This window comes from Brachionichthys hirsutus, chromosome 20 (assembly GCF_040956055.1).
Source record: "Brachionichthys hirsutus isolate HB-005 chromosome 20, CSIRO-AGI_Bhir_v1, whole genome shotgun sequence".
In the NCBI taxonomy this organism is placed as follows: domain Eukaryota; kingdom Metazoa; phylum Chordata; class Actinopteri; order Lophiiformes; family Brachionichthyidae; genus Brachionichthys; species Brachionichthys hirsutus.
The window spans coordinates 6,195,842-6,219,755 of record NC_090916.1 but is presented as its reverse complement, the minus strand read 5'-3'; the positions used below and the strand labels follow the sequence as shown (position 1 = coordinate 6,219,755).

The window sequence follows — 23,914 nt, the reverse complement described above, 5'->3', positions numbered from 1 at the left end:
TCTACCATATATACAAAACTGTAGAGCAGAATGCAATTTAATATGAAGCATTTGACTGCTATTACGATTAAATTATAACAGTTTAGCAAGTAAGAATGTTATATTTATTGTGATTGATTCAATAATGAACCTGACTTGAGGAGAACCACGTACACAAGCATTCAGAATCTATAACACAAAAATCAGATGTGTTCTCTCGTGGGCTTCCGGTAGAACCAACCTGTAATGTAGAGACACCGAAGTATTAATGTTTGCACGACGACGTCACGCTGACGGCAGCTTTGTCAGTGCACTCGCTAAATAAAATTAGATTTGGACGTTTGGAATCATTGCAGATAGAGCGATGGGAAACTATTAATGGAGGACAACTGACCTCAGCCTTCATTTGACAGCTGTGTTTGTGGTCGAAGTTGAGTTTGCCGAGCTGTCCCCTTTTCTTCTGGATTTTCTCTAAAGGTAGACGCAAGCATAGTCAACGGTGCGTGTCTGTTATTGCATGATGCGCTTCTGCATAGATCTTATTGCTAATCTTACCCTTATGATCTTGAACAGTTCATCTCGTACCTGTTCATAATCAAGCAAAGATGGTTTTAAACCTTTGAAAATCTTTAACAAAACTTTTCAACGAATCAAAGGATATGCGGGGCGGGCCCTACCTTCGGCTCTGCAAAGCAACCCGTTAGCAAAATGAGAAGACCCTGCAAGAGAGCAAATTGAATATAACCGGTGTCAAACTGTGCATCGGTTCTCATCAGCATGCTGGTTTTAATGATGCTTTCGACTGTTAAATATGTGTAGTCGATCGTTGCGTTGAATAAAGTCGCCTGGACTTGTAAGGAAAGCTTGAAGATGTTTTGTCTCTCATCCAAGAGGCTTTTTCCATTTTCTTTTCTTGCAAGTCCAGCCGACTTTATTCAACACAGAACCTAAAGACTTGCTTCCCCCCCCCAAAATGACATTTTCATTAACGTACAGAAAGGTGCTGGTGCTGAGACCATGTGGGCTTACAAGTGAACACCAAACCCCTAAATTTAAGTTGATCAAAGATGGTCGGGATGAAGATTTGGGTGTGTCATTCTAGTAGCGGCTAATGTTGCTAACGGATTACAGAGGTCTAATCTTATTTTCAGACGAGGTTACTGTGAAATTACCTGGAAGGAGTTGAAGATGGTGAAACTGTAGTTGGCAATTATAAATAAGGTGCTGTCTTCGTCCAGGAGAAGCAGACCAAAGCCAATTAACCACGTTAATCCAAAAACAGGCGTCAGAAAAACCACCACTTTGAGGATGCTTTTGGCGGTCTCCTTGTCTTCCGACTTACTGCCATCAGAAGTCCTCACCAAAGTAACAATGACAACGACAATGGAAAAAAGGTTCGTCAAAGTAATACTTCCCACGGGAAGAAGGAAAGCATGAATGGAGCCGTCCAAGAGTCTTTTGAAAACAAGCCAGCAGGTTTTCGAATTATAGTAAGGCCTGTTGGTGTATTTACAATAAACATAGCTGGACCCCACCATCAGGATTGGGCAAACGTAGCCGATGACGCTGGATAGGAACATGAAGACTCTCTTCCTCAGCGGGGTGAAGACGAAGATGAGCTGGTGGACGAGCATGACGCTCAAGCACAACATCCAGCTGAACATGGCCAAGAAGAACAGGTGCTTGCTGACGGTCAGCGCGAGGCACCAGTTGTCGCTGAGACTCTCTGGGGAAGAAGACGCCAAGAAACTGCTGTCGGCGAGCAAGAGGAACACGGCGATATTCACCAGGGCCGTGTGACGGAAATACGACAGGTTGCTCTTGACCACCGCCGACCACACTAGCCACTCGATGACGAGGAAGGCCACCAATGAGCAGATGGACACTGCTAAACCCACGTTGGTGATGATATCAAGGGAGTCATTAGAGATGTCGCTCTTGGCCATGAGGATGGAAAAGGAAGTCAGGTGGTTGCATTCGCAGCCCATGAAGCCATCGTGGCTAGGTCTAACGACGCATCCTGCGCCTGACCACTCTTCGTTCGTGGTATCCCAGAAGACGCACAAAGGCTTATTGGAACGGTTGTCCCTGGGAAAGTCCATTCTAATTCCGATCGAGGAATCTTTGTTGCCCGCCAGTGTGGCTGATATTAAGAGGTCAACAGGCAACCTGTTGGCAAAGTTGTTCCTCAACTTGTCCATTAGATTTCTCACGGCAACAGCTTTCAATATTCCAGTGGTCTTTTGTAAATTCACACTGATGCCAAACAGGGACATATTACAGTGCCGACTCGAGCAGAATTTGAGGTCCACGTTTTGAGAGTTGATTCCGTTGCTCTTGTTGATCCTGATGTTCTTCACCAGATCCTCCAAGGACACAAGGTAATTTGATGACATTGTTTGAATGGTGGAATCATTGACATAGTCCCAGGACTTGTTCAGCATGTTGCTGGCTGCCCCGACCATGTCCTGAAACGCAAGGATGTAATACACAATAATATAAATCAGGGTGAAGATGATTTGAAATTCATGTTAGTGGACTGAAATGCGCCAATTTAAACATTAATTCCTGTTATGCCGTGCATTTTTTACTTTTAGCTCTAAGCATTATTGTTTTGAGTAACTATCTTTAGCATTTACACGTAGCACGATGTGAAGACGGGCCAGATCGAGTGGAATGTAACTGTCACTTTGAACAGGGCTTACATCAAGGACGTCCTCCTGCAAGACCACAAGTTCTGATGCTCTGGCCATCACATTAAGCACGTCAATGGATGCGCTAATGTCAGCCGTAGCGTCGACGGAATCAGAGTCAGACGTAGAGCTGCTCCTAAGTCCTTCAAATATAACCAAGGCCACCTCTTGGGTAGCCCCAAGCCCCTTTAAAAAACTCTAAAGGAACAAAAAGAAAATTTTTGTTCCATGTAAAACTGTACAAAAAATATACATTGGTGCTATTTGAAAGGCCAAATTGGGCATTGACTAATTTCTTCCTGTGATGTCGAGATCCTTACAAAGATCCCTGCTTTAGCCTTTCTAGATACGATCTGGAAGACTGAGAGCCCTCGCAGGATAATAGCACAAATATAAGTACTTTGGAGTGTTTCCTTGTGAATAAGTGAAATTATTTTTTGACAGAAAAGTTAGACATAATCATATATTTCTAAGGACATGACATTGAATGCACACTTACATCTGCTGCATCTGATACTTTGTCTAACTCTATGGTGATACACTGAGAGAACACCAGGCCCCAGGCGGTGCCGTCACAGGTGCGTGACTTAAAGCCGACTCTGCCCACTGGACAAGACTTATTCACCACCGTGTCACCATCTGAGGCTTTTGGCCAAAACTCTCCATATTCCACATCGTCGTTGCAGAATATTGAATCCGCTTGTGGGAGCAAATGAGAAGCAATTTACCAATACAACAAACAATGCAAACATATGTACCGGTAATCATTTATACGAATCTGCATTTTACCTAAGAAGATCTTACCATAAACTACTGGAATACTGACATGTTCACTTTTTTGCTGTCCCTTCGTGTTTTGAAAAGTGACACTGACAGTTTTTGGATCGGTTGTTTTCTTGCAGCTGACAGGAACAGTGAAAGCGTAGACTAATAGATCTCCGTCAGCTGCAAAGAGAAAATGAGGATTCGTGCCAGGGCTGGTTTGTGGATTCAATGTGCAACAAACACAGAAGCTACACACACAACCAAATAGACTTCGGAAATGAAATGAAATCATCTTACACTGGTTAAATAGATTAGACATCGGCACATCCATGTAGCTCCACCAAACTTCATAACTCGCTTTGCTGTTTAAGATGGACACGGCGACGTCCACTGGCACGCTGTCGGGGCTCAGCGTACAGTCCACGGACAGAGGGTCGATTCTCAGAGTGATCTCATCAGGAAGGAGCGCAACAAGAAGTGTTGTCTGAGCTGCCTGGGTTACTAACCCACTGGTGAAACTGCACTGGTATGTACCTGCAGGCAAAATGTAAGTATACGTTCACACGAATGCATTTGGGATGCATCTGACTTTTCTTTTCTGAGCATCAGAATTCATCCATTCTTCCATTTTCTTGTAGACAAAACAACCTCAATCGTCCTGCCTCCAGCCACTGTATCCACCCTACGGGTCACGGGTAAAATGTTATTTTAGATAATTCATTTTGCCCTGGTGATGCATTTTGGATGTGCCCTTAACGAGGTTATCTCGTCTACAAGAAGACTGGATGGATATTTAATATTGATAATGGGCTACTAGACTTCTAAAATTGTTGCTGCTCGACCTGGATAAAGGAAGAAAAATCTCTCTAAACCAGCTACAGGTGTAAAGACTTTCATTTTAACTTCTTGCCACAGTGGTAATGCTGCTGCAACGCGTTAACAGCGTTGCAGAATGCGCCAACATCCACCAGGGGACGCATGTGAGCAGTGCAGACGAATAGCCCATGAATGCGTAGACAACACACGTGGTTATTGTCCAGACTCAATCATGTATGGGATGCATATTATAGCATTAATATAAATACAAACTTAGTACAAGAAAGAAACAAAGAGAATATCTTTCCATACGTAGATTTGGATTTCATTTGGGCTTTATTTTTTTTTTGGATTTTTGTGCTTGCCTTCCCAGATGCCCGTCACATCCTGCAGCGTAACTGAAGCGCAGGACGTGTCGTTCTCTGCGGAGAAGCTCTGCTCCAGTTTCACCACGCTGCCTGTGTTGAGCTCAAAGCTGCTGAATTCAGTAATCATGTTCCAGACGACTTTCTCTGTGGGCCCCTCAATTGTGCACTTCAGTACCGGAGAGGACAGGTAGCACACTGCCGTCTCCGGCGACTCCATGGAGATCGTCCCTATTTGAAGAGGGCAGCAGGCATTGCCCGGGATACAGATATAATTAATAATCATTAATCATTAATGATATAATGGCTTTTCAGTTCAGAGACCCGTTTGTCCTAACAGCTGTCCAAGAATGTGGAGCCATCACCCATACACACGAATAAAAATGAACATTTATTTTATAGACTGGAAAATTTATGAATTGCCATCTGTTTGTCCTTTCTCACATTTGTCCTCTCTTGATGGGACTCGCGTCAGAGGCTCTTGTCTGTTTAAACCAGTTTAAACCATCTTAAACCAGCATGTCTCATCATGCTTAATGAAAATAGGAATGCAACGAAGCGCTACAATACAAAGGTGCAGTCAATCAAATCCGAAATGAGAACACAGAAATATGAGCTGGTGCCTTTCAAACCCAAATATTCATCGACACAGAATCGCTCAGAGAATCATGAATCACTCGGCATCTCTTTACTGACCTGCGGTGTTGATCAGGATGGCGGCTTCTACATTTGCTTCTAGTGCAATCATCAAGTCATTAAAGTAAGGAGTCTCGAATTTGACGCTGAGGAGCACCTCAAATTCAATGCTGGTGTCGCTTGAGTTGTGAGGTTTGGAAAGGATCAAAGGAAGATGATTGGTTGGTGAGACAGAAAGCATCTATTGATAGCTGTGATTAAACATGTAAGAAATCTGAGACTAAAAACGTTACTGCCGGTGTGAGAGCAGATTTCTAAATATAGATTCATTCAGGTTTCGAGACAAAAAATATTTAAACTATATATTTTTTAAATTTGCGAGTATAGATAAGAGTTATGAGTAATAGTCATAGTTTGATGACATCATTCGAATATCTTGCTTCCTGCCCAGTCTTTGCCCCGTCAGCTCTCACATATGGTTAAGGAGGATGCAACATAATTCATTGATTACTCAAAAGTGTTGAAAAGAACAGAACAGATCAAAAAACAAAAAAAGTACAATACCTCTCGCTGGTGACATTAATGTACTCGAAGCCATTCAGGGTGCTAAATACAGAGTTAAGCTTTGAAAAGAGAGAGAATGAAACAATTTCCATTTGGCTTTAAATAGTGACAAACATCCTCTGCATGTTGTGACAATAGCGACTTACTCGTTCTGTTTTTTCAGCAATCCAGGTTCCCTGAATAAACTCAGCTGATCCTTTGATGTTGACTGTGTGGATTGCAAACATTATCACTGATTCTGACACCAACGAGCAAATAAGCACATCCATAATAAAGAAGTACAGAACAAGGGATAGCTAATAAAGTAATCAACAGGATGTATAAGTATAAATGCAACAGGACCGTTACCCTTCTCTTTGGGAATGCAAAAAGGAACCGATTGGAGCACATCGGTCTGGCATATGGTGGGGCCGCAACATTCGAACGTTTCGCAGATGTGGTTGGTCCATGTGTAACCGTCAGCGCAGCCACAACTGGGCATGTCTGAAGTAAACTGGCACTCTAGAAAGAGAAGCAAGATCAAATCCACAGAGAACCAGGCAGATCCGGTATGTCGTGGGTTTGATGTCATGGCTTTGATATGAGACGAGATCAAATCGCTCAAACATTCTCAGCTGGAACAAAACTATCATAAATATTGAAGAAGGAGGATTTTTCTTTCATCAATGTATTCTAAAACTTTACAATGCTGATTTAAAAAAAAGTAAAAAAAATAATGTATGAAATAGAAGGGTGTTATTCAACGCCAAAGTCCAGCATGGAGAACCCAAACCTGCAACATAAATCTAGGCCTGTTTCAACAAACAAACAAACAAATAAATAAATACATGCATTAACAAAAAGAAGTACCGCCCCATTTTGAGTTTTGTCTAATTCCCCAGAGCAAATAAAAGGATGATACCTGCTACCAGGTCAGAGTTTGTCAGGGTCACTGTGTGGGAACGTCCCTCAGAATTAGTCACTTGGACGTCAGTGATTGAATCCAAAACTGACTGGATGGTTGGAAATTCTATGGTGATGTTGCTTTCAATCATCAGCTCAGCAACGTAGACATCGCCTGAAGCAACATGAGGAATTGTGTTTAATCAATTTTTTTATTTTCATCCTTGACGGATTTTTAACTTTCAGTACCGCAGGTCAATAAAATAAGCCCCAGGGACAGAAAAACGATGAGAAGCAAACGGTAGTTTAATGAAGATGACCTCTAAAGTCTAAAGTCTTTAAACGACTGCTGGAAATCCACATTTCAAAGATGAATAAAAAGGGCTATTGTAAAGCCCTGAATGACATCACCTGTCTCAGATCTACATTCACATCTTCCAGGGTAAAGGAAGTGACTCACCGTCTCCCCGGGCCTGTAAGGGGAAACACAGGCAAGGAAGAGAATCAGGCTTTGTGTCATGGGAGCAATCCCCATTGTTACTCAGCACGCTATAAATAAACATGCATGTTGCATTTCGTAATCTCAACTTCATGTCAGTAAATTAAACCGGAACAGTGAAACATTCAAAGTAAAGTATTATTCTGAACTTTTACCTGATGGCAGATGCACACAGCTCCAATGAGGACCAGAAACACCCTGCAGCACATTGTTACCCTGGGGGGGGGGCGCTGCATTAGCAAATGATGAAAGGCACTATCATTTTTTAATTATGGCCCATTGAAAATGCACAAAATGCTGTAGATTCTGTGGCTGATATGTGTGACAGTTACACAAATGCAGCTGCTGACTCCTTTAACCTCATTTAACACACCCTCCATTCCTGTTTGTCACACTGTTCCATTTAAAGCAGCAAATCTTTCACATAATCCATCATTTAAATTAACTAGTATGTTAGCTTTCTCCACAGGCAGAGGCGTAGCTTTGCTAATACAACACATTTATCTAACAGCTTTGGCTTCCAACGTGTCTCATCTTTGCTTTCCCCACATGTTTACATAATTTTTAATTTCAATTGTGAGCAAAGAGAACATTTGAGTGGTTTTCCCCACCTACTTAAAGTACATATAAATAATCTTGTCACTAAACTTCGTGTGAATCTGGGGTTCTATGTTAGAAACAGAACTTGCTTCTCTCTCAAGGTCAGAGAGAAATTAGTGACAGCGACCTTCTTACCTATTCTTTGATTATGGGGATGTGCTTTATTTATCCAGCCATTGCTTTCTCTGAGTGCTCGCAGATATGCACATTGGCTGACTCTTATTTATGACACTCTTCGAGGCTTGACTCCCCCTACTTGTGCAATTTATTGCAGAAAGCAAGCAGTTGCTGTGCCTTGCGTTCTTGCATTTCAATAGTTCACATGTCAGCAGAATAATGCCTATGCAGTATCCACCTTGATGATGTCACACTACAGTGGATTAGCGTTCTGTCTTATGGCATTGGAAGCAAAGCCAATGGACTGGTGCTTACTGCAGGAATAAAAAGCTAATTTTTTTAACTAAATATTAAAGCATGTTATTTTTCAATATGCAACCCTTCGATGCATTATTTAAGTAGAGCGATAGAACCATCTGTGCTGAGAAAGATTTGTCCTAATGATCTCATGTCACTCATAAAATGAATGAATATAAAACTCTTACCTCGGCTTTACCTTTAGCACGGTACAGAATGCAGACGATTAACCCGTCAGATTTGTTGCAGATATAACAGAAATCCGACTGTACTCCATTTCTATCATGCACATGGCGAATTGGAGTCAAAGAAAATGAGTGCATCTATTGGACAGTCTGCCCAGTGATGGGCATTGTGGTGGGGTGTGTGTGGGGGGGGGGTACTACACGATGCTGATGTACTGACTTTGTGCTTTAAGACCATTTGCATGGATGGCATTTCTCCATTTGGATCGTCTTGGTTGGGAGGCGCAGCCTTCCAGCTTTCCATTGTTGTTTGCCTACCAAATGAAGCATTCTCCTTCAGAAGGTCACGAAGCTTAGTCTGGGCTCACGAAACCTACAGCTCAACAAAATGGCTTGTTTCGTCGCTCTAGTTCAAGCCAAAGTGTTTCCCCAACCCAGCAGCCACCATGATCTCTTGAAATCTCTTTCAAGATCTCTTGAAGAAGCTTTTACATTAGTTTGTAGTTTCAGTTGTTTGTTAAACTTTTCTTCAGTATTTTCTTCATTTTGTAAATTGTGCTGCTGTGTAAAATATATATTCACTTGATTAAAAGAAAAACTGGCAATCGGTTACCTACAGGAAACACCTTCACACTGCGTAATAAATTATAAGAGGATTCAAAGAACTCATCTCATTCTTATTTAGATGCTTATTTAGACGCTAGCTCTTTATTTTTAACAGTGTAAGAAACACAAATAAGACTTCTGTCTGTCGCGATGTTGACTTTGGGTTTTCTGGCATGAACCAGGTTGTTTTGAATTGTTGAATATGTTCAACACAAAAGTTTCAATATCTAGTCTCAAGAAGAGACTAGATATTTAATATATGATACGATCCAACGAGAAAACCAAATATCAGAGTCAACGGCCCAACAAGAAAGGAGAATTCTCTTCTTTTGCATTATTAAAAACCTTTGGGGGTAATTAAATTTCCTGTTTGTGTTTCTATTTGACTGATAGTCCTGTCCAAGTCAACTTGTCATTGTGATGACACCCTCCGGGTAAACAAGTTCACTGATGTGTGTGAGAAGGCCGGGCCTCGTCTAGCTGATTTGATTGGCAAAGTAAACCAAGACAAGAGGCGTTTTGCATTTCCTCTCCGGAAGTTTTATTTCTCAGAATGATCGTAAAGTATCCGTAAGGCCTCGGCTCGGAGACTGGATGGAGCCCGGTTCGAAACCCAACCCAAGATGAGCTTGTGGCCGGTTCGTGGACCGACAGTTGGAGAGGTGCCAGCTTGCCTCCTGAGCGCTGCCACGGTGCCCCTGAGCAAGGCACAAAATCCCCCAGAAGTCGTTCCCTGGGCGCCGATACTTGGCTTGTCCTTTCACGCCACCATCGTCTCGCTCCTGCACGTGCTTGTATAACGAGTTTATAATTTCCCCACAAGGGATAAATAAAGGAATTCTTCTTCTACTTTTAAATGTTCAAAGAAAACTTTTTTTTCCAGTAAATTTAAAGAAACAGGTGTAATCTCTAACACACACACACACACACACACACACACAGAGCAAGATTACTCACTTTCATACAATATATTACTAAGTATTTTTACATCATGTTGTACAGAATTGGGTCCAACTCGTCACGACCCTGGAAAAGGTTGAGACCATTTAATATACATTATTGTGAACTGCTCTTTAGAAATAATAAAACTTAAAATGAAATATGGCTAAAGAAATTAAAAAAAAACAACTTCAGGTGTCTGTGCTTGGCTGCTGCTCAGTGTTGGACTGAGACACAGGTGAAACTCCGGATGATGTGTTGTAACCATCTGAAAAAAGCAGCGTCAGAACAAAGTGAGTAGAAATATGACAACAGTTTGGGAATCTGCAGCCATGTCAGGCGTCGTGAGATTGTAATTTGACATATCAGCACTTGAACTAAAGTAGAACATGCATGGTGAAACTACCGTTTCCTTTTTGCTGCTGAGCAAGGTGTAATTGCACATCCGCTAAAGTAGGTGGCGCAGTGGTGCTTTCAGGTCTACATGCCGAGTGCCATTTAACAAATCTATTCCTTCTTTCTTTTCCAAATTGTAATTTACCTCTTCCTCTTCTCCAGTTCCGCAAAAAGCCCAATCCAGTGGATGAGCCCGTAGTGCTGGTGGTCTAGAAAAGGTAGACATTAAAGAAAAACATGAATGGAATATTATTTGAACCCAGTGACAAAAAAAAAGGTCAAGATTCAGAAAAATGTCCTTACCCTTGCCCCAGTTTTGGACAACAGTGATGATATTGATAGTTCTGACCGCACCTGAAAAGTGAAAACGTGTGTCACCAAAGACTTGAAATGTAAAATTGTATGTAATATTAAATTTATCACGACCAAAAATGCATGTTCACGGCAGCATTACTGATGTAATGGTGAAATAGTGAAAACAGCAAACTGCTACACCTTTTAATTTATTTTGAGATCAGTGGTTTTACTGTTTATATTTTTAAAAGCAGCACGAATAAAAAATGCAGTTTCCTGCAGAATGGATTTTTTATCTCTTGTACCTGCATCAACCAATCCAAAGTTATCAGTTGTTTACACTTTGGAGCGGATTTTACCTTTAGAGCTGCAACTAAAACAGAGAAACAACATGGAGACATACGGACCTTTTTGTCTAACAGCGTTCCAAACACCAAAATGAAGAAACCCTTTGAAGAGGAGACACCAAGTAGCATCAGCTCAGAGGGCTACGAGTGCAAAAAGCAAACTCTATTGTCTTGTAAGTTCAGGTGCCAGATGTATACAGCTATAAAACCAACATTAGAATAGTTGTGTGAATCTGTATTTGTACCTGCAGTGAGTTGAAGACTGCAAATGCAATATTAATTCCAATATTTGCTGGGCTCACCACTATTCCAACTCCCAGACCCCAAGTGAAGCCAAAAAAAGGTGTGAGGATGAGCAAAGTCCGAATGATGACCACTAGAACGTTTTTCTCAGATAATTGTGCAGCGCTCACTACTGCCCTTCTCCTCAGCATCTTATAAATCACCACCAGCAGGATTATAAGGTTTATTCCAATTATTGTCAGCACGGGGACCACAAACGCCAGCAGGGCTTTAGACTCATTGTAGTTGAGCCAGCAGATCCCATTTCTTCTGGTGTATTCTTCATTAGGCGCCGTCACAGCTACCGTTATGGTCGCGATGATGACCGGTGATCCGTAGCCGATGACGAATCCAATAGCCAGCATAGCCCGTTTTGACAAACCCCCTTCAAAAACGCTGACTGTGCGGTAAAGCAACAGCAGAGCCGAGGCTAACATCCAGAAGAAAAGGGCTAGGTAAAAAAAATGGATAAAAAACGTTGCTGCGGAGCATGATGCCAATTCTTGGCTCTCTGGATCAGAAATGGCCGCCCCCACAATGAACCAGATGTTGGCGATCAGGAGAGATAAAGCGATGTTGATAATGGAAACATGACGCAAGTACGATGTGTTGTTCTTCCTTATCTTTCTCCACACGTAGCCTTCGATAATGAGGCAAATGACCAACGAAGCCATGGAGATGCCAACTCCGATATAGGTCACGATGTCCAAGCCGGGGATATTGACCCCGAACGGGGACATCAGGATGGAGAATGGAGTCAGGTGGTTGCAGTTGCAGGTGACGGTTTGGTTCACATTGATTACCACCTCACACCCCTCGCTGTCCCACCCCCCCAGCTCGTCAAGGAGGCTGAAGTTCCAGAAAACGCACCGAGGCCTCCGCAGCGTGTCGTTTAACACGTCAAAAGCGAACGAAATGTTGCTGATGTTTCCACTGGACTGAACGATGACGACTCTCCCATTGATGAGAAACGAGGAGGCATTGTCTTCGATTCTGGGGGGTATAACGTTATCCATCGACGCGAAGGTGATCACGGTGAGCGACTCTTCTCCACAGTCGGACTCTGGTATGTCTATCTCCACCGAGGAATTAAAGTCTCCATTGAAAGTGTTCGTGAATGTGGTTTTGTTCAAGAGGATCAGGCTGGTGCTGACGTCAAAGGAGTCACTGGGAAGTCTGCTCGCGAACACCTCGAGGGACAGCAATAATCTTGAGCTGACACTTTCGGTGTTTCGTATGGCAATTCTTGTTGTCGAGACATTTCCGGTGTTATTGAGTCTAAAAAGGAAGTTTCTGGTGTCATTGAAGTTAAGGAAATCCCACGATTCCCTCATGCCATCGCTGCTAAGCACTCCTGTTGTAACGAGAATGTTCTAAATTGAAAGGAAAGAGGATGTTAGAGAAATATAGTGCGCGTCGTTGCAGACACGCTCATCTGAGCAACTGACGCACCGTGATGGAATCCTGAGATATTGTGATGAAAGATATGGATGACGTGTTGGCTGCGGTGGTTAGTATTTGGACAATGGCAGTGATGGTCGCAGGCGAATCGGCCAAGTCGTCGGTGACGTTCAAAGTGACTTCGCTGAGTTCGCGCAGTAATATCGGCAGCGTGATGCGATTCAAGTTCTGTAAGACATAAAAGAAAATAGGGGGGGCGGGGGGGGGGGGGGGTACTTTACTTGGTCTTATCTGTGGGTTGTAGCTGGTTGCTGGTTGGGTACTGAAAGGATGAGCCATTTTAAGCTGGACATGGTATTATCAGGTACTCTTTTACTGTTCTCGTCTTATTCCCAGACACAGGCCCGACGTGACATTGAGGAACTCAATTAACAGAGAATAAATACAGGAAACTTCTGGCTTAAAGTTGTGTTCTTTAAAGTTGTGGGGCGACAGTGCCGCAGTGGTTGAGAGGGTCGTCCTACGACCGAGAGATGTTTGGCGGTTCGATCCCCGGCTCAGGCGCATGTGTACACTGTCGTTGTGTCCTTAGGCAAGACACTTCACCCGCATTGCCCGGGCGCATGCGCACGCTGCGACCAGCAGCAGTTCAAACTGCTGTAAACCAAATTGCCCTCCAAGGGACGGATTAATAAAGTATTGTATTGTATCCAGTTCTCGTTTTAGCACGACTCACTCACCCATTGTCAGCACCGATTCTTTGAAGTCACCCACCCCTAATAAAAGCCATCTCTTACTCGGGTGTTTCTGTCACTGCAGAATGGAATGTTTTATAGGCTGCGTAGTCGCTACTCCAGCTTCCTCCCACCTCCCTCCCCGACCAAAAACGTCAGACGTGAGCTGATGACTCTAGATTGACCGGAGGTGTGAATCGGCTTGTGAGGTTGGAAATGAAAAATCTACGTGTCACTGAACGCGACTGAGTCCACCACAATTAATCCCTTTGAGTCCGAAAAGGAGAACAAGGTCACCTCAGACAGGATAAGCAGTTCCTGAATCACCCCCAGCACACAGAGGTCCAGTTCAGGTTCCCATTCGCCATCTGCTCTACACACTGCTGTTATTTGTCCCACACTGTCCGGCTCGCAGGGACCTGCAGCCCTGTCATCGATATTCCCGTCTCCAAAAACAGGATCATCCACGCACACAAAATCTGGACGGAAGAAAAACCTTTTTACTGGATTATGAAATTACTTGCAGGATAAGAATTCTCGATCCGACTTGTATCACGTGCTTTTATAATCGGATCAGGACTTACCCTCGTCAGATAACGCCAAGGTAATAACTCTGGAAAATCGTGGGCGATCCATCACTTGGCAAATAAATATTTCTTCTGTGCTGTCACAATTGGTGATTGTAAATGCATGTCTGATATTCTGACCAGTGCCTTAAAAGATACAAGATAAAAGCTAACCTGGTTACAGAAAATCAACATAGAGTTACTGAAAAAATATGCATACAGGTGCCATTAAACTTTTCCTAGTCACTGATTCTTTGCTGCTCTTCAGTTTCAGGTTTACCTGCCTCAGGTATTCCTACGAACTCCACCTGAAAGTCTCCGTTGACTGAACAAGTCAGCTGCACGTCCTGTGGATCCTCACAATTAACCCTGATCCTGACTGGTGAGACGGTGATCACGGGAGTCTCCCTGGCGACGACTTCAACCCCAGACGTCTGTAGGTGGGTCAGGTTGCCGTCTATCAGCCTGCATTCATACAATCCTGAAATTAAAGGTGATCAACGTTTACGTTGAAACATAGTATAATCATAATATAATTACGGAAATTGCTGTTGGACTTGTTTGTATTTAGTTGGTGGGACTTTTTTTTGAAACACTGGAGAAGGAATCTGCTGCATTTGATTCTCAAATGTGAGACAGAAATAACAAATTGTTTCTTCTCTATTGTACACTCTCCCCCTTACCATTGTCAAAACCAAAAAAGGATGACAAAGTTAAAAACGCCATTTCACTCGATTGTGAAAAGCTGTGACGGTCGTCTTCTACGACCAGCTCGTTATTAAGTCTCCACTCTACCGTCCAGTCAGTATCAAAAATCTCTGGTGGGGGGCCGCATGCCACAGTCAAGGCTTCACCCACAATCACTTCAGGTGGATTAAACTGTAGCGTTGGTCCAGCTGTGCAAACAGAGATGCAAATAAATCAATTATTAAGCAATCAGCTATTAAAAAATAATAATTAAAAAAAAGACCAAAATATTTGGCTCTGAAAATATTTCAGAAATGAGTACATGTGGCCTACCATCAATTACAACACGGAAAAGAGTTGACATCTGAGCTAATATTCCATTTTGTGCGTTGCCAAGTTCATTTTCTAAAAAAGTGGTTGCTCTCACGTTATAGAGGACGACAGTGCTTCCGTTCCTGCAAAGCATATTTGAATCCAATTAAAATTACAACTGCGTAGAGTGTAGTCTACTTAGAACCATCACATGAGGAATGTATTTGAATGTGACAAAGGAGTATAACAAACCAGCTGATTGCCCAGTCCTGCACTGCGAGACATTTACGGCCTCTTTTTTTTTTTAACGAGGGAAGTTCTGCTATAATAAATAGTCTCCCTGTTAAATGAGTTCAGAGCTGGTCTTGCAATGTGAAACTACGCAGCGCTGCAACTAACAATTGATGTTAGATACAGTTGTTACTCCCTTAGAGTTTAATCAAGTTGATCCTTGATTAAACTCTAAGGGAGATCAACGTCGTTCTTGGGTTCTTGGTCTTACTAAGTCATGTGGGGGTGTGTTTTACGGAAAGGTCAATTCAGCACGTTCATATTTATGCCTAGTAATGAAATACAATATCCATGAGGTTAATAGGATTTATCAGAAGGGGGGCAAATAAGTCTCTGCAGGACTTTCTGTGAATAACATCAGATATTTTAGTTGTGCCCGAACTAAAGCCGTGGACAAATTCCCCTTCAAATATCCGAATGGAACTTTGTGACTTACGTGAAGGCGAGTATCTCAGCACTTATTCGAGACGAGATGTGTATCTCGGTTTGCTCCTGAATCTGTTTGAAGAAGTGAGATTCTACTTGATCTGGATTCTCCATTTACATCAAGTTAAAGCATCGACATTGTAAAGAACGACACATGCAGACTTACAACAGTATTTGTGGTTATGTAAACGTTATTGCCTTCATTATTGTAGCTTTCGTCAAACTGCAGGTCGAGGATGAACGTTACGTTCGCTACAACAGAGAGAAGCCTTATCACAAGGAGCACTTTCAACAAGACAAACCTGTCCCTCGGGTTTCTAAAGAGACTTTGCATCAGTAAAAGGAGAAAAAAACAAACGTGTTCAACATTATCAATGCAAAATTTGACACATACCTGCAACTGTCGGGCATTGAATGTCACCTGTGGAGCCACATTGAAGAAGAAATTACACCACAGTCTTAATATGTCATCTTTAACATTAGCTAAGACAGATAAGTAACCACAACCAAATGTTTTGCCTTTCAGTCAACAGCATTTGTGTTAAAACGGTTACAGAACAGCAACGCTCACTTGGGGTTGGTTCGCAGAAGTCTTCAAAGGAAGGAAGTCCATTTATGCAGTCGCATTGTTCTTCAGTCCTGCCTCCACATGGCCCGAAGGCGTCACAGTTTTCACATGACCACAAAAACCCAGTTTCACATTGACACTGCGTTCCTCCATCACGGATGGATGAGCAACCTTTCATAGAAATGTCAAAACTCTTTCAGCATTCACGATTTGTTTAAACCGTCACACAAGAAAATAAATAATCACATTTTTATTTTTTTATTTTGTTTTTACCTGTGGTGAAAATTAAGTCTGTTACTTTTAAGGAGTATGGGATGATTTCAAAGGGGAGAGGGAAACCTGCCAAATTTTCCCGGAGTTGCACAAAGAAATTTGATGGTGCGTTGGGAATCTCAAAGACCAGATCGATCTCTATCTGGGCTGCGGAGGAAGGAGGAAGCATATTATTATTTATTATTATTAGCATATCATTTGTCTGTATCGTTTTTTTTTGGTTGCCACGTCGAGGATATACAATAACATTATAATCCACCAGATACACGCCGGTGGCCACATGTCAGCGTGTGAGTGAACTGGTATGAACCGGTCCTACTTGGGTTTGGCTGGCAGATGATATGGGAAGCTGGAAGGTCATTAATGCATCCACAGGTGTCGCCGATGATGTCATCACAGGCTCCGTAGGTCACGCAGGTTTCATTTGACCACACAAAGTTCTGCTCACATCTGCACTGGAATCCATTCATGTGTGGTAGACATACTATGTGAAGAGACGGCAGCACATTAGACCCGTGTCATTTGGGACAGTTAAAGTCAGCTCAGCAAGACGGCATGAAAAGCATGTTGCTTATTACCTGTCGTGAGGTTTATGCTGGAGATTTCAAAAGTGTCGTTGAATATAGGAAAACTGAAGGTTTCCAAAAGTCTTCGGAGATTCTCGAGGTCAGTAGTATTTAAATAAACTTGAATTTCGAGAGAGGTATTTGCTGGGACTGCGAAGACACGAGACAAACGTAAAATGTTTTACCTGTGTGAAAATTAAGTCGGTTGCTTTTAAGGCGTACGAGATGATGTCGAATTTTCCCTGAATTGGTTAAAAGAAACTTAATGGCACACTGGGAATGTCAAGGACCGTATCAATCTCTATCTGGGCAGCGGAGCAAGCAGGAGACTATCCATAGAGGCCATCATCACCATCAGCAGTGGTCTCCAAACACCAGGCCGTGGGCCGGTACCAGTCTGTGAGGCATTTGTTAATGCACCGCACAGTCAGAATAAACAATTTCCGTTGTATCGATTATTAGATTCTGAGAGATGTTTTATTTTGAAAAATGACCGGATTTCCTCTGACGCAGCATGTGAAGCTCGGCACCAAAAATTATTACTCAATAAAATAAGCCCACAAACTATCGAAAATGAGTTGGCAGACCTTTTCCTATTTGCAAAAGGCCAACTGTGGAGTCAGAGGAGGAGCCGACGACCTCCAAGAAAAGAAGGTTTCTTTTAACAGACAAGACCAGGAGTCAGACTTAAAATACAAGGTTTATCTGCAGGTGACTCGTGCACCAAGTCCGCTCTGCATTATATGTAGCGACAAGCTAACAAACGAACCAAGAACCCCGAATTAAAAGGCACGCCCTTGGGAGTCTTTTCTTGTGTGCAAGAAGGGACAGAAGCAATTACTAAGGGACACCACATCGACAAATGAGAGTGCACGGACACGCTCTTAGTGCGTCTAAGACTAAGAAAGCCTTTCCTGTTGGAGAAGAACTGATCCTCCCTGCTGCCAAAGAGTATTTGCAATAAACTTTATAGGCTGCAGTTAGCAAGGTAGAACATTTACATTCCTCTTTTTCTCTGTTCGCGGAAACAATTCCCTGGAATGAACCGCTCCTTGGCACCGAAAGGGTTGGGGGGCCGTCGACAAAGAGCAACATTCACATTTACATCTTCACATGCGCTTTGTGCTCGAGTTTAAACAGTGCATGGAACCCGAGCCCGAACACTTTCAAGATGTGAGATGGAACCTCAGCAGTGACTCAGAACGTAACTGGAACGTCACATAACGCAGATAGAAGCATGACATTTACCATAATCAACTGGTACAAACAAGTTCAAGCATTATAATCCACCAGATACACGCCGGTGGCCACATGTCAGCGTGTGAGTGAACTGGTATGAACCGGTCCTACTTGGGTTTGGCTGGCAGATGATATGGGAAGCTGGAAGGTCATTAATGCATCCACAGGTGTCGCCGATGATGTCATCACAGGCTCCGTAGGTCACGCAGGTTTCATTTGACCACACAAAGTTCTGCTCACATCTGCACTGGAATCCATTCATGTGTGGTAGACATACTATGTGAAGAGACGGCAGCACATTAGACCCGTGTCATTTGGGACAGTTAAAGTCAGCTCAGCAAGACGGCATGAAAAGCATGTTGTTTATTACCTGTCGTGAGGTTTATGCTGGAGATTTCAAAAGTGTCGTTGAATATAGGAAAACTGAAGGTTTCCAAAAGTCTTTGGAGATTCTCGAGGTCAGTAGTATTTATATAAACTTGAATTTCGAAAGAGGTATTTGCTGGGACTGCGAAGACACGAGACAGACACCATGACAAGGACACTCGGCAGCGTGAAGCACTCTGCTGATGCGGTGCTGGCGTGACTCACCTGCTCTTTTTACCCTGTCATGAATGCTCAGTGACTCTTCAACCATCGTTCCCTGAAGAAAACAAGATTCCATGTTGTTTATGTTCTAACGTCTCGCTATGCAGGCTGAAGCATTTTAGAACCACTGCCCATGTTTTTGTTGAATGCCGATTTGAACGCAACATTTTTCAAGAACACGAGAGACAGTTAACATGTCTGACTCCTGTCGCCTGATCCAGATCCAGATCTGGATTCACATTTCCTCCATAGAAACTCGCCTATTTGGAGTTTCTGAATTTCATGACCACTTCACTGTGAATCCAAATGAGAATATTGTTGCTTTTACATTGGAGCTACTCCTGCCTGTTCAAACTGAAAGGGAATGACTCTCTCATGATTTAATACGTTCATCACCATCTGAAATATGTTCGCTGGATTTTGGATGTTGAGGCGGGTTCATGCTTGGACGGTAATTTTTGTTGTTACCGCCGCCAAGTCTGTAACAAAGGTATGCAACCTCCTTGGTAACACACCTTTAGCATGGGAATGGTTTTGAAGGCGTTAGCCCGTTTCTCTGTCTGTTGGTTTGCAGGACTACGGAGAAACTGCTGGATGGATCTTGATTGAAAAAAATCTCAAGATGGGTCTCGGTCTAACTTCGATCCCATAACATTTTCAGAGTGATCCTGATGCCCGTCTGGATACACAAAAATCCAGATTTTCCCATTTACTTATAATAGAGGCTTTTAAAAAAATCATATCTTGTAAAATATTCATTCAATTCACGATCCAAAAATCACAGTCTTAAAGTGGTCCGAAGCGAACTATAATGCAAAATGTCTTCAGGATCTGAACCAGAATAAGGTCAGGAGAAAATATTACATTTTAACATTAAAGCCCCATTTGTGAGGGTTGCTATGGTGACTTTTGGTGCAGGTTGATTTCTGCCCCTGCACAGCTGCGGAGCTGAACGAGACGCACCTGTTACACATCTCACCTGATCGGCTCCTGCCTCTCTGTGACAGTTCTCTGCCAGAACATGCTCTCTGTCTCATCGGTGTTTTCAGGCGCTTCCGTTCTATCTTTGGGTCCATTATTTTTGGTGTAAATCACAATATAGTGAGACTGAGGTGCTCGGTGGAGGTCTGTGCTCTCTGAGTGCTTTTCTAGATTTTTGGGGGGGTTTCTTTGTTTATGTCCCGTTTGAACTGTGGATTTAGTGTTTGGTCACTTGTTTTGGATTTTGTTAGGCCTGAGAGCCTATCTCGGAGTAAGGGGCTATTGCTTTTGCAACGCACGACGACAAGTCATTTTTGTTTGTCTTTCCCTCATTTTATCTGCATTTGGGTTCTGTACTTTTTTAATTGAAGCTCTCATTAGAATTTGTTTCAGAACTGCTGTTGGATCAAGAGTTACAGCTAAATAAATATTCTGTCACTGCAGTATAAGATTGTGTCTTTTTTCCACAGACTGCATAATACAAATAATATTATTATTTTTTTGACATATTTTTGACCATTTACATTTTTAATCACATCTGTTTCAAGTTGTCTGACTATTATGCAACATTGTCGAGGGGAAAATATTTTAAAAAAAACTCATGAACACTTCATTATTCTGTCCCGGACTCATGAACTTTTTACTACCGGTAACTTGCGCTGCTCTGTTTGCACTGTGTGATTCTACTAGTTTTACTGCTGCTAATACACATCTGTGTATCCACTCCTGATGCTGCTGTTTTTGTGATGTGTTCTGTACTTGTGTGTTATTTTTACTTAGTCATTACTGTTACATGTTGCACAAATTCCTAGTCTGTGAACCCTCATTGACAATGGCAATAAACCACTTCTGATTCTGAATTTTAAAAAAAGCATAGTGTCTACCAAAAACTTCACTACAGCTCCTCTGCTAACCCTCCAAACATCACAGCCTTGGGAGAGATTTAATTATGTGAACGAGTACATTTCGATGGGTGAACTTTTACCTAGTTCTCCTGTCGTGTGAATCTGCACGTAACTGGCTGTGATAAACTGGCTTCTATTTAGGGATTCACCTTTCGCTGTGTTGTTGGATTGTGATCTGAATGCGGTTTTGCTCTTACCTGAGTGAACACTGGTTGGGGTGGGCTGTTCTTCATATGGTAGAGTATAACCAGAATAACAACCGTGGCTCCTAATGCCTTCGGTAATCCCATCCCAGCTGGAGAGAGAATATAACAACAGTTGCTCGTTTGAATCAAAACCCTTCATGTTCATTCCTCCCAAACTAATCAACTGCCGTAAAAAGATGAAATGCAGTTATAGCTGCAGATTCTGGACAATGTAAACAGGAAGGATAAATTTACTGAGGCATTTTAAGGCATAATTACAACATGTAGAACCTTATTTCTGAATGTATTAATACAGAAATACGCTCCATGTGAAAGTTGATTCTAAAATGGATCTGACGCGCTTCAGAGATACGGGCCGGGAGACTCACTTTAAACCAAAGTGGGGAATTTTTAAATATCGAGTTTCTGCAGTTTAATCACGTTTTAAGTCCTACTTCTAAAGTGGTAGATTTAGTTTCTAGTCCAGTTGATGACATCGTGGAGCATTTTCACGGTTTCAATGACAAACGCCACCAGTCAAACAATAGTCGATTGGCAGGATAGAAGGCTCTGGTAGAAGAGCATGTCATACTTTATGAATACACAATCCACAGCTTCTTGGCTTGAGCTTTGTTGATCTATTTTATCCAGTTAGTCATGTGCATCTTTTTTTCCACACTTCTGTATTGAATCTATATTTCTGACTGGTTTCGGGATAGGAGACAAATTATTACATTTTTAAACAAAAGATGTGGCTTTTTTTGTGTTCTTGCTGCAGGATGCTGTTAAATATCGGTGAGAGGATGAATCATGAATCTGCTGTCCTTAAGAGATCAATAAATGGGAATGATTTTTGGAAACAACTTAGTTTTGAGAAGATATGCGCCACATTCCTGTCTATTTTTGTGACAGATCCGTTTTTAAATTTCATAAATACAAATACTTAAATTATGAATTATATATATAATTTTATAATATATATATTTTTATGTTGTTACTCATGCAATTCAACCAAATGATTGCATTTTGTGAACCTGTCCATGTGTACTCATGTAACACACTGGTCAGAGAGCAAATATTCAAAATCAGTTCAACTTTTTAAGACTAAAATCTACTATTACTAGGATCTGATTATCTAAATCAGATTAGCTGAACATGACAAGAAGTTGTTAGCTTTAAATGCTCTGATTTGTGGGTTTAAGACTAAGCCTGGCAGTGCAGACGCTGAAATATGTAGCATGCAACTCTTTTCACTGAAAGCTGACCAAATAATACATTTTAAAATGTTGATTTATTTACCTCTTATTGTCCTCTAGTGTCCACAGGCTCTCCTTTCAGAAAAACAGTCATCTTAGTTCGCGTCTGCTTTTTAATGTGCGTCTCCAGGGAAACGTAACTCATTTCCAATGAAAGCCGTCGCTAAACTTCCGGGAATATTTAGTCTGAGTCATACACCTGTCTGGCGAGTTAAGTCACTCTCTATTCTCTATGTTTAGATATGGCTTGTAGATAAAAGTCAAGTTGAGTGAACTTGGTCATTTATTGGAGGGCAAGTTGAGTTTTGTGAACATTTACAAGCGGCAAATCGCTGAGCCTATTCTTATGGTAATCGTGTCTGTCTTCCATATGATATCTAAATAGGTTTTCTGAAAAATTATGCGCTCTCTCCAATCCCAAACCAACCAGCAAAGGAAATGGTCACTAATCTCACAACCCCGATAGGATAAGGCTAGATCACTACACTAGATCACAGTGGGCTGCATCCTCACCTAGCCGCTGGTTTAGGTTCTGGGGAGATGAGTAGCACATCCTAAGTAGCACCTGATCAAAAATCAAGTCCTACTATCAATGCTCCATGATGCTTTCCTATTTATATCCCTTTTCTCTACCTCAGTTCGCCCATTGTCCTTGTTTTGCATGTGACACATGCCTGAGTACATCTTACATCAATGGATTTCTTTCCTGATCATTTTACCAGTTCTTCTTAGTGATCAATCCAAAGATGGATCCAGGTAACAGACTTTATTTTTACATAAACCATAAACTTTACAACGTCATGTGTCTCTTCAGACTCAGACTCTCCCAGGTCCAGCATGCTACTTCAATGCATTTCAGTACAATGTCTCTCTCTCTATCTCTCTCGCTCTGCCTCTGCAGGAAGCAGAAATAATATAAAATCCGGAAGGATAACAATTAAAGGAGGGGACAAGAAAATAAGGAGAATTCACTTCCCCCTGTTTAAACAGGGGGAAACTCAATCAGTTATTTCCTTGAAGCAAAGTGAGTAGAGATATTCTCTCTGTTCTTGAAGCCGCCATCATTCCATATGCAGGCTCGACGGATCAGCAAATGATTGACGAGTTACTGGCCCATGTAGACGAGATGACCTCAATCGCCTCGTCACTTTATCGGGAGTTAGACCTTTGTTAAATGTATTAAACATTTCAGCGCACAGAGATCCGTGAACATCCATCATTCAACTGTGAGCATTGATTAACATTAACATACAAATGTGTGGAAGGTTGTTTCATCTCCCACCTTTCATCAAACATCAGTCGGGAATGTGCTTACAGCCCTCTTGGGTGAGAGGATTCATAGAACGAAGATGGGCTGGATTTGGTCTACACTGACATCTGGTCGCCAAGACTAGTATCTACCCGTTGGAGGTCACACAATAAATCTGAATGATCATCAAATAGTACTTATTTCATTTAAAGTTTAGAAAAGGAAATTAAATTTGTGTAATTTAAATGTGGTTAGAGTGAGATTTGATGATGGATGGATATGAAAACAAATGAACATAATAAATATTTCCTTTAACACAAAGGTGTAAATTGCTTAATTCCAAAGTAACATTCTTGGCATTGATCACAATGAGAGGTCAGGAGTGGAAGCAGAAATATATGAAAAATGTGCCCCCCAAAAACAGG

At 42.0% G+C, this 23,914-nt stretch overlaps 2 protein-coding genes across 2 annotated transcripts; both read right to left on the bottom strand.

Annotated features, from left to right (window-relative positions):
- Window positions 1-381: 381 nt before the first annotated feature.
- adgrf3b (adhesion G protein-coupled receptor F3b) lies at window positions 382-8,495 on the bottom strand. The gene is made up of 16 exons (XM_068754077.1): window positions 8,402-8,495; window positions 7,350-7,429; window positions 6,720-6,883; window positions 6,167-6,319; window positions 5,965-6,026; window positions 5,819-5,877; window positions 5,315-5,433; window positions 4,619-4,849; window positions 3,735-3,971; window positions 3,477-3,617; window positions 3,172-3,371; window positions 2,685-2,870; window positions 1,152-2,447; window positions 657-698; window positions 535-564; window positions 382-450 (listed from the first exon to the last, which is right to left on the bottom strand). Exons 2-16 carry the CDS (start codon window positions 7,406-7,408, stop codon window positions 382-384), a joined length of 3,048 nt encoding a protein of 1,015 aa, XP_068610178.1. The 5' UTR covers window positions 7,409-7,429; window positions 8,402-8,495.
- Window positions 8,496-9,540: 1,045 nt separating this feature from the next.
- LOC137909420 (adhesion G protein-coupled receptor F5-like) lies at window positions 9,541-21,089 on the bottom strand. Its single transcript, XM_068753875.1, has 20 exons — window positions 20,997-21,089; window positions 18,917-18,968; window positions 18,696-18,833; window positions 18,437-18,601; window positions 16,521-16,667; window positions 16,251-16,418; window positions 16,074-16,100; window positions 15,846-15,931; window positions 15,690-15,751; window positions 14,984-15,105; window positions 14,647-14,859; window positions 14,244-14,444; window positions 13,982-14,110; window positions 13,695-13,876; window positions 12,715-12,891; window positions 11,226-12,635; window positions 11,041-11,082; window positions 10,643-10,693; window positions 10,485-10,548; window positions 9,541-10,211 (listed from the first exon to the last, which is right to left on the bottom strand). Exons 1-20 carry the CDS (start codon window positions 21,087-21,089, stop codon window positions 10,135-10,137), a joined length of 3,606 nt encoding a protein of 1,201 aa, XP_068609976.1. The 3' UTR covers window positions 9,541-10,134.
- Between the last annotated feature and the right edge of the window lie 2,825 nt (window positions 21,090-23,914).